The following is an 11,940-nucleotide window of genomic DNA, read 5'->3' on the forward strand; positions in this document are numbered from 1 at the left end:
TCTCAATGATCCTAAGAAAGGTGAGAAATCAGCCCAGAACTACACAGGAGGAGCTGGTCAATGACCTGAAAAGAGCTGGGACCACCGTTTCCAAGGTTACTGTTGGTAATACACTAAGACGTCATGGTTTGAAATCATGCATGGCACGGAAGGTTCCCCTGCTTAAACCAGCACATGTCAAGGCCCTTCTTAAGTTTGCCAATGACCATTTGGATGATCCAGAGGAGTCATGGGAGAAAGTCATGTGGTCAGATGAGACCAAAATATAACTTTTTGGTCATAATTCCACTAACCGTGTTTGGAGGAAGAAGAATGATGAGTACCATCCCAAGAACACCATCCCTACTGTGAAGCATGGGGGTGGTAGCATCATGCTTTGGGGGTGTTTTTCTGCACATGGGACAGGGCTGACTGCACTGTATTAAGGAGAGGATGACCGGGGCCATGTATTGCGAGATTTTGTGGAACAACCTCCTTCCCTCAGTTAGAGCATTGAAGATGGGTCGAGGCTGGGTCTTCCAACATGACAATGACCCGAAGCACACAGCCAGAATAACCAAGGAGTGGCTCTATAAGAAGCATATCAAGGTTCTGGCGTGGCCTAGCCAGTCTCCAGACCTAAACCCAATAGAGAATCTTTGGAGGGAGCTCAAACTCCGTGTTTCTCAGCGACAGCCCAGAAACCTGACTGATCTAGAGAAGATCTGTGTGGAGGAGTGGGCCAAAATCCCTCCTGCAGTGTGTGCAAACCTGGTGAAAAACTACAGGAAACGTTTGACCTCTGTAATTGCAAACAAAGGCTACTGTACCAAATATTAACATTGATTTTCTCAGGTGTTCAAATACTTATTTGCAGCTGTATCATACAAATAAATAGTTAAAAAATCATACATTGTGATTTCTGGATTTTTTTGTTTCGATTATGTCTCTCACAGTGGACATGCACCTACGATGACAATTTCAGACCCCTCCATGATTTCGAAGTGGGGGAACTTGCAAAATAGCAGGGTGTTCAAATACTTATTTTCCTCACTGTATATATATATATATATATATATATATATATATAGGCACAATGCAGATACAACATATCTTGCATTCCCTGTTGACAAAGAGGCATTTTTGTTACTGCTGAACAAGGGTGGAAAGAGTACTGAAAAATCATACTCAAGTAGATGTACTGTTACTTCCCAATAAATGTAGTGTGAGTAGGTTAAAAGTAGCTGCCCTAAAAACTACTCAAGTAAGAATAAAAGAGTAGTTAATTTAAAAGTACTCCTGAGTAGTGAGTATTGAGTACAGAGTTGCAAAACCTATATCTATGATAAACACTACATGGGGCGGCTGTGGCTCAGGTGGTAGAGCGGGTTGATCGCTAATCGCAGGGTTGGTGGTTCACGGCCCAGCCCGCACGACTCCACATGCCGAAGTGTCCTTGGGCAAGACACTGAACCCCAAGTTGCACCCAATGGCAGGCAGCCTTGCATTGGTGTATGAGTGTGAATGCTTTGGTAACCTCTAAGGTTAATAAAAAGGTGCTATATAAGTGCAGACCATTTACATGCAATAAAAGTCTAAAGAAAAGGGAGACATGATAACAGAAATTAAAAGATTAAAAAGTTATTTTCAATACACTGATCACCATTTTAAAACCGTAATGTATGAAACAATTAAATTAAAATCAGTTTATGTGTAGGGTCTAAATTTCCCTTAATGCAGACAGAGTGTTATTGTTGTGCATAAAACATGTTCGAACAATGCAAGGAATGCAAAAAAATGCTAAATAAGCAGGATCACTTGGCACGTCATGTCCTGCACATTGGAGGAGGTAGAGCAAGCATGGGAAAGTTGTTTGGTAAAGGCATCATGCTTAAAAAGTAATAATTCACCCAAAAATGTAAATTCTCTCATCATTTACTCACCCTCATGCCATCCTGGATGTGTATGACTTTTTTTCTTCTGCAGAACACAAATTAAGATTTTTAGAAGAATATCTCAGCTCTTTTGGTCCATACAATGAAATTGAATCTGTGCTAAAATATTGAAGCTCATAAAATCACATAAGAGCAGCATAAAAGTAATACATACAACTCAAGAGGTTTTTGACGGGAGTCACGAGACTCTCCCTAGACAATCATGTTGATAGATACAAATTAAATCAGGACAGGGAAGTAGCGAACACAGACGGTGGGAAAATAGCACATAAAAATACAGTTACAGCACTTAAAAGGTACTCAAGTAAAAGTATAAAAATGTAAACTACTTAAAAAATAACATTCTTGGGGAAAAGTAGATAATTACAGTAACGTGAGTATTTGTAATTCGTTACTTTACACCCCTGCTGCTGAAACATTCAAACTCAACACAGTAACATGAGCGTTGCCACAACGTGTTCATGTTTTGGCTGTGTGGTGATCAGAAATAAAAACGGGAACACTCTGGGACTTGCCTGGCAGACCTAACTGGAAAAAATAAAAGTTATTCAGGATGGGTACTTAGTCATTTGCACAATGATTGGCTAGAATCACTTTCCTGCCAGAGTTTGGGCACCTCTTGTACTCTGCAATCAGACACCCAATGATTCAGACTCCAGAGGGTGGGCCACAAACCAAAGAGCAGCCATATGTGTTATATACTCTCATGGCCTCATTCTTTCTTTTTTTTCTTTTTAAATCATCATCTGCAGAACACATACAAAGATTTTTAGAAGCTCTGTAGGTCAATTCTATGCAACTGAATGGTAGTCAGACATTTCAAGCATAAAGTTATCCATACTACTACAGTGGTTAAATTAATATCTTCTGAAGCGATTCAGTTGGTTTTGTTTGTAACCAATCCAAACTGTAACAATTTTTTACTGTATATCTTGCTATAGCAATCTCTAGGCACAATCATGATTTCAAGCTTGATTTCACTTTCTTGTGCTTGGCACATGCGCAGAGTCCTAGGTGGCGCTATAGAAAGTTTAATCGAACTTGATTGACAAGAATACTGCTAATGTCAAAATGTATAGTTGAAAAAAGAGTTAAATTTTGGTCTATTCTCACCAAAAAAACAATTTGATCCATTCAGAAGACATTGATGAAACCACTGGAGCCTTATGGATTACTCTTATGCTGCATTTATGTGCTTTTTGGAGCTTTAACGGTCTGGCCACTATTTACTTACATTGAATCGACCTACTTAACAGCAATATTCTACTGTAAATTCTTTTATATACAAATAAATAAAGTCATACACATCTTGGATCGAATGACGGTGAGAAAAAATTATTAGTTTTTGGCGCATTCATGTCAAATCAGAATGATCATATTTATGGGATATGGGGCCAATAAGCAACCACCCAGAACACCCTAGCAACTGCAAGGCAATGTGCAAAAAAACACAGAAAACAACTTAGCAACAGCATAGTAACAACCTGGCAACCACATACTGTAGCACTGCACCAAAACACACAGAAGAGATCGCCTTGATAACTGCATAGCATGCCCTAGCAACCATCCAGAAACCCCTAGTTACCACATACTGTAGCATAAATGTGCTACAAAGCAAATATGACACTTTAGAAACCATCAGAAAACGAATTTAACTGTGGCAAAGTCCATTCACATCTTCATAAAATATAAAAAATAAATAGGCCTCCTGTTGGACATTTTCTTGAGTGCTGGTAATTATTCATAACCATCATACCTTGTTTAAAACACATGTGATTGACTTTTATATTAACAGGTCTCCTGGAAAGGCAGGAGACTGATCGCACATAACTTCATTATTTCACAGCTTTCATAAAGTTAATTCAAATTAACTCACATGAGCAGCTTCTTCCCCAGTGGAGACAGACGACGGAACACGTAATCTGCCGCGTGCTACGCTTGTGATTTTGATTCAGATTCATGATTCTCAAAACGAACAATTCAACCATTTTTTGAATATTTTTGTTCAGTTCAAAGGAATCAAATTTAAAAGCTTCGACTCAAATGATTCTTTTAGCAAATCACAATGTCGCTATTGCCGATATGAATGCATTTTTGCATGTACTGCTGTTATTTTTTTTTTTGCGGTGTTCAGTCACAAAAGTAAGGAAAGCGTCTGGAGAAATTTATCGGAATAAAAGTATACATTTTCTCTTCAAGATGTTGTAAAGTGAAAGTAAAAGTCCAAAGAAATATTTATACTCAATAAAGTACTTTAATAAACAGTTCTTAAGTAGAGTAACGAAATATTTGTACTTTGTTACTATACACCTCTGGATTTAACTGATTAGTTTATTGAGCTAAAATAATGTTTTACTGATTTGTTTGGGTTGTTACATTTGACCATGTATATTTTCGGAATAACCCAAAGTTTTACAGAGCATGCACTCTGAATTTATGATCAGGGGTTCTCTGTGTTGGGTCAGTCTTACTAGAAATATTACATATTCAGAAGCTGTTTAAATGACAGACACTTTGGAGCATTTAAATACTTTGGTGGATTAATAATCCATGTACCTGTGAGGTGTGCGTTCATTCATGAAGGTAACAACAAGGAGCAGCCTTAATAAATATATAATTTGCTTGATCAACAATAAACAAAGCAGGATCAAACTTAATTGCCAATTATCAGAATAAACCCTTCTACTATAAACACCATTGGTAACAAAGAACAGATTACATGGAAAAACTTGCTACAGGTGTTTAATGTGCTAATTCCAGTCTGCTAAAAAAATATTTTCTGAAAGAGTTCATCATTTGAATGAATAATTTTTACACAATCTACATTAAAGCCAGATGCTTTCTCTTTTCCTATTTTACTGTTACCAATAATTGTGTCTCATCCTCTGCTACTGCAATACAAGCAGTTTTGGAACCCATTGGAACACATCGTGTCTGTTTACAAACTCATCTGTGTGCATGTTCAACTTTGTACAGAGTAACCTAGAAGTACAGATGAGACTGGAGGAACACTTTGCATGAGCATGTTCGCACAAAAACACTTGCTGGGAGATTCCACACTCCGTCATGACTAAGGCTGTGTGCCAGTTTTAGGTCGTCTCTGTTTGAAGACTGTGACATCAGAGATGGACACCTACTGCCACCAAAATATCCAACTAGGCAAAAGCTAAAGTACTGGGAACATTAAACACTGTCCCAAATTAAATGTTACAAAGGTGAGTGCTGACATGAGGAGCAGGGTTCATGAATCAGGTCATGCCTGATTCTATTGTGGACAAGGTCAGTGAAGGTGTTTTAAGTCATTGTGTCATATCATTGTTCTAACCACCATATAAAGAAATAGTTCACCCACATTTAAAAAAAAAAATTCTGTCATTCATGTCGTTCCAAACCCGTATTTCTTTCTTTCTTCTGTGGAACACAAAAGGACATGCTTTGAAGAATATTATGCTGCTCTTTTCCTTCCAAATAAAAGTTCCAAAAAGAACCAAAAGTAACAGAAATAGTAGTGCTGGGAAATTTTACGAGTTTCTGCAATTTTGTAAATTTCCAAGAGGTACACGCGTAACTCAACTGCACATCCTTGCACAGAAACTGATTGTGTGGAGCTGTGCACGGTTATTCATTATGCGCAATGCATGTCCCGGGCATAATAAACACGGGAGCGGATTTACTGTTCTGAGAATGGAGAGTTCACCCGCAAGTGATGAGCCAGGTGTGGGAGAAATATGGTCAAGCTGCTGTATCTCTTTGTATTTCCCAAAAATGCTCACTCATTGTCATCTGAACCAAAAAGAAAAAAGTTATTTTTTTCAAGAGTTTATCTTGCCAATAAAGCTTGATGCAAACTGAACCTGCCATTTGATCCCATTATTAAAAAAGTCCACTGAAAATGGCAGAAAACTTTTAATTACAGCATGTCCACCAATTTTATGGCACATTTGTAATTTTTGTTACATATTTAAATATTGAAAATAAATGATGACTAACCAATTTCTTTGAGACAAAGTATAAAGTTAATATATTTATGAATATATTTTAATGTTTGTTTTTAATGTTTAATCAAGCACTATGATACATTGCAATTAATCACAGAAAACTGTGCAATTACTGTTTTAAAAAATAAATTGATTCACAACACTAATTTTCACATTTTCTGAAGCCAGATGTTGAAGACTGAAAATGAAGTCTTTATTTACTGAAAATCTACCCCTTTGTGGTAGCTCTCAAATCTCATAATCAAACTTGACATCAATTAATTGAATATCAAATTCAGTCTTTGTTTATGATACAGAGGCTTTTATAAAACATTTGTTAAAGCACGCTGGCTCAAAAAGTAATGTTTATTTGGAGAACAAACGGTCCTTCTTTTTTCAGAAGAAGTTACAAGAGAGTGGTTTAAAATCATTTGTTGCTGTATTATGTTGTTTATGGCAAAGTACACACAGCTGGTTTATTTTTGCCCAATATTCTGCTTTTAAATCAATGCCACTTTTCTACTTTTTCAGGTTTGGAGAACATGTGATTTCATTTCATTTCATTTATTTATTTATAAAGCACAAATAAACACAACAGAAGTTGACCACTGTGCTGTACAAATGAAGAAGTATAAAACAAACCACACACAATACAGTAACAGACAATAAAACACTAGGTTAGGGTTTAGCGAAACCAAAGTTATGAATGAAATGCAAGCGTTAAAAGAGAAGACTGTAGCTTAGATTTAAAATCATGCACAGACGTTGCAGACCTCACAGATAAAGGAAGACTGTTCCATATCCTAGGACCGGCCACTGAAAACGCACGATCACCTCGCAACTTCAATCTCGATCTGGGATATGACAGTATAATGCTGTCTGAGGATCGCAAGCCTCTTGTTGACTTTTTTACATTTACAAGATCTGACAGATAGGATGGTGCCAGACCAGTCAAAGCCTTAAAAACTAGCAGCATAATTTTTAATTCAACTCTATAACACACTGGCAACCAATTTAAAGACAATAATATCGGAGTAATGTGTTCTCGTCTACGAACCCCAGTTAAAAACCTGGCTGCGGCATTTTGGACCACCTGAAGCCGTGACATGGGAGGATTGGGGTAATCCAGTATATAGTGAATTACAGTAGTCCAAACGAGATAAAACAAAAGCATGTGACAGTTTTAAGATCGTTAAAAGATAGAAAAGTTTTAACTTTGGACAGAAGTTTAAGATGGAAAAAACAAGACTTTACGACAGAATTTATTTGTTGGTCAAACTTGAGATGAATCATCTTATGATTACCCTTCATAAGCCAACTAAGCCAAAAAGACATGCATTCTTTTTGCCATTCGTGCTTACAAATGGCTACGGTGTTCTGATTTTCTTATTTACATTAGCTGGTTTCTAAAGGTTAATTCTGCTAGCGGTCTATGATAGATGGATGGAACTTGATGAATACTGCTTGAGTTTCATCACCACATGTACGATAGATGCCTCCATTCTCAATCCTCTGAGCAGGTTTCAGTGTTATATAAACCATATTAGTGACCAATCTCAGCACGGTGTTTTAATTACACTAAAGCCTGCTTAATTCCAAATGTCTTGCACACAGGCTGTCCATCAAGCTCTCTTTGTAGCAGTTACCTGTTGTTAGTGGTGCTAATCCATTATATATAAAAGTACATATTTCCATTGCAAACATATTGAGATCACACCATAAAGTGGTTGCAGTCAGTCATTTATTAATAGCAAATATTGCAATCACAAAGTGCACAAAATATTACAGTTGTTCAAAAACAACAAAGACAAAGATCCCCCATTTAGCCTTAACAGACTGTAGGGGCAAGTGCTGTTAGCAAGCACCTATGAAGGCCGGAACAGTACACAAGGGTGTGGGTGGCCAGCACCACGCCCAACCGCCTTTGTCTCCCCAGTGGCGATGTTTACACACCACACCTAAAATGAGAGGTACTCATTTTAGGCTGAGTCGACCTAGGGGAGGCCTGGGACCGGTTCAGATAATCGTCATTGGTGTTGGCCATGAGCGGGAATCAAACTCAGGTCAACAGGTTCGTAGCGCAGCGCGCTAACCGCTACACTACCGCTCCCCCCAGTTGTACACACACACACACACACACACACACACACACACACACACACACACACACACACACACACACACACACACACACACACACACACACACACACACACACACACACACACACACACACACACACACACACACACACACACACACACACACACACACAGCTTTGATTTGGTAAAAAAAAAAACAAACAAAAAAAAAAAAAAAACAAACAATGACAAAAACACAGCCAATTTTTACTAAAAAGAAAAATGGAGCCTCCGTCGCCTGCATCTGCCCACGGTGACTCCCGGATGGGGAGAAGGGGGTGGCATCGGATTGGGGGTGGCTTATGAGGGGAGGGGAGATCCAGGCTCCTTCGTGGAGTCATTTCTCTCACTCAGTTGTCTCTTCAACACAATCTCCTTGGCAACACATGTCACCTGACCATTTGTCACTGTGTAGGTACCAGCCCTGCAAATCACAGATAAAAAAAGGTTGGCTTACCTCGCATAAACAAAAAGTATGACCCTTATTAAATTGTTTCAAAAAGAAGCTAAGCAGCCCTCTACACTGAGAGTAAATCACTTGCATATGAGATTTAATTTTGTGCTATGCGACTAAAAGTTATTAGCCACCAGCTAGTAAATAATCAGATTTAGCTTGCCAATCAGGTTGTATAGTGATGAAGCCTGAGATCCTTTACTGAATAAATATCTGCCGATTAAAAAGCTGGATTCAGCCTCATCTTTTACTTTGTGTTGTGTCTCGTGAGCATGCACTCTAAAGAAATTGGTCTTATTTGGCCTTGACAGGCTGTTTTCACAACATGCTCCATTTTACAGTATCTATAGCCTAGTAAAAAAATGCTGCAAAACTCGAGCTTGAAGATTGAAATTTGAGAACTTGTACAATACATATTTGTACAAGAAAGTGAGACACATTATGCAAGTAAAATTTTCCTTCTGGCTCAATCAGTGTATTGTGTCCAAAGACGAGATCCTAGCACCCCATTTTAATTTTACGTCACTTTTAATATACTTTCTACCATCAATTAGTGATCAAAAAGAAACAATAATTGGAATCATACATTGCACAGATGAGGGGAAAACAACAGTGCAGCTACTCTCTCGGTAATGTTAGGCCATGCTCACAGAGCTGCCGGTTCTCAAAGAGACAGTACCATTTTAGTGCATTTGTTTTTCATAGTAGAACTTCAATTATTATTTTTTTTAATATATTAAATAATTGTTAGATGTGATATTCTATGTTCATTGTTAGGTTACAACCTTGTGAACCTTTAGTTAAACAATGTATATTACATTTATAATAGTAACAACAGCTTGTATCATTATTCAAAATGCAATTTCATGACATCATATGTGAAATTTGTACATAAAAAAAACTAAACTAAAATGTGGTTAAAATTATGAAAAGCATAAAAATGTCCAATGCCGCATATTACATTGTGTGAAGTCATAGGAATACTATAAATATGTGAAGAGGACCCTTCTCCATTTGCTTAATATCTTTTTTAATTTGCATTCCACTCACATGTCCTCAAAATCTGACGAGTAAAATCAAAAATGTACTAGCCAATGGCAATTCTTTCTCAAAGTTCATAGAGGGTTGCTGGTACTAGCCAAACACAAACAATGATCTCAAACTCACTTCTGCTGGGATTCAAATCCTGCTGGGTTCTGCTTCCCAAAGAAGAAACTGGACCACCAGTGGCCAGAGTCCTGCCGTGCCAGACCTGCCATAAAAACTAATTTAGCTTTTCTTTCCCTTTACCATTAAAATGCGCGCATATATAGTAATATATATATATATTTGCAGTGATCTCAGGTGCTATAACATTTTCAGATGATATACCTGGTGGGTGTGGAATGACCTCCCCAGTGTACTCCGAACTGCCACAGGAACTATTGCTGGAAGTAGATCCAATGCGCCCTAAAACATGAATATAAAATCCAATTAAAAGGGTCCCATTTGCAACGAAGAGTCATTATGAATGCGTTGCTTTTCTTTGCTCAACAAGAATTGTTAATTCATATCAATCTAGATCTCACTAATAAAGGATATAATATATATATACATATACACACACACACACACACACACACACACACACACACACACACACACACACACACACACACACACACACACACACACACACACACACACACACACACACACACACACACATACACACATTTATGAAAAACAAACAGAATATGATCTTGAACACAAAGTGAACTCACTTCGGTAGTAATCATGAGTGGCGATGAGGGAACCGGTGGATGGAATTGCTGCCATTTTTCCAGTCCTCTAAGAGTCAACAGTGTGGTAAGATGGAAGATCTGTTTAAAACAAAAAGTTCACAGCATTGATGAGGACTATCTGAGCAGCCTTTGAAGATGACAGCTGCATTGCACCCCGCAAAGATTTAATGCCGTTTAAACCATGCCAAGATCACACTCAAGATGCTCCCAGGTCAACCAACTAAGTACTCCACAGATGTGCGTATAAAAAAAAAAAAGCATAGCATTGGTATTTTCTTGACACTGATAGCTGTGACTGTGAGATCGGTCATGTAGAGCACAGTTCAGGTTCATAGAAGTGTCATGTTTGAAATATGGAGGAACAAGAGAATGTTCCATTGAAACTGGAGAAATTATACACCAGATTGCGATGATACTTGAAAACAGCTGTTACCTAAAGTATCAAGTTTCTACATCCAGCTTAGAGCAGTTTGCTTAGAGCAGCGTAGACCCAGATTGGCACTGGAACATGCAGGCATATCAGCTCACATTTCATGACACTCGTTCTCACTTGATGATTGTATGAAAGTAACCGATTTTACAATAAGTATATTGAAGTTTGCAATGTAACACACACACACACACACACACACACACACACACACACACACACACACACACACACACACACACACACACACACACACACGTTTAACTAGTATATACAATGGAATTAAGTAGTGGAATTAATTTTGTTTGTGTGGCCTGTAGACATCAATGTCATGTTCCAGGTGGGAACTGGGATTTGGTTAATACCCTTCTGTGCTAGATAGAGCGGATGAGACCTACAGGAGTCAGCCAAATGATTTAAGCAGCTGACATGCAATAAATGAAACTTATTTCAAAGCAGCTTTACAGAAAATCTTGCATTAACAGAAAATGAAACAGTAATATCTATAAAGTCTTAAAGAGTCATCATTGTGTAGTTTAATTAAATATGATTGTAAATTTTGTATAAAAATAAATCATTAAATATAATTCCCCTCTGGCTAACAGTATAAATATAATGCCAATATGATTTATGTGCAGTGAAAGTCATGGTTTAAAAATGTTAAACTAAGTAAGTGTTATGGGCCAGTGTTTAAACAAAGATTTTATATGAACTGTAAGATTAATGATTAATGTCTCTGAGGTCCATCCTGGATTAACTGCATAAATTCCCACTGATGAAACAGAAAACAGTAAGAAGAATTAAAAGTCAGACTATGGGGTTTACTTACCTATGACTCACAAAAACGTGATTTCAGATTATTTGATTAACAGTAGGATTCTTAATTGATTTATCTACTGGTACCATCGCAAAACAATGTATGACATACATTGACAAAACGTTTAAATGTAGATCTTCTACCTATTTCCATTGCCTGTCTTTCCCATGTGATTGGATTACCTTCTAAGAAGAGTATATTTATCTCCCTAATGCATTCAATTTATATCTAATTTGCTTACCTTTTAAGTGTGGAAAGTGCTGATGATGGTAAAGCACCAAATGCAAGTATTGGTTGGGTAAACGCTAGGCGACGGTGCCCATTTGTAGTTGTGTTTGGGTTAAACCTCCGAGGTATTTCGTTCTTCTCCGCTCAGACTTCTGCTTAGTGAAGAACGCGTGCT

General features: G+C 37.7%; 1 protein-coding gene across 1 annotated transcript; it reads right to left on the reverse strand.

The window, feature by feature from the left end:
- Window positions 1-7,635: 7,635 nt before the first annotated feature.
- Window positions 7,636-11,929, reverse strand: LOC127621010 (pancreatic progenitor cell differentiation and proliferation factor A-like). Its single transcript, XM_052094417.1, has 5 exons — window positions 11,779-11,929; window positions 10,270-10,368; window positions 9,878-9,955; window positions 9,674-9,758; window positions 7,636-8,476 (listed from the first exon to the last, which is right to left on the reverse strand). The coding sequence occupies exons 2-5, from the start codon at window positions 10,322-10,324 to the stop codon at window positions 8,353-8,355; spliced, it is 342 nt and encodes a 113-aa protein (XP_051950377.1). The 5' UTR covers window positions 10,325-10,368; window positions 11,779-11,929; the 3' UTR covers window positions 7,636-8,352.
- Window positions 11,930-11,940: the final 11 nt, after the last annotated feature.

This window comes from Xyrauchen texanus, chromosome 27 (genome assembly GCF_025860055.1).
Source record: "Xyrauchen texanus isolate HMW12.3.18 chromosome 27, RBS_HiC_50CHRs, whole genome shotgun sequence".
Taxonomy (NCBI): domain Eukaryota; kingdom Metazoa; phylum Chordata; class Actinopteri; order Cypriniformes; family Catostomidae; genus Xyrauchen; species Xyrauchen texanus.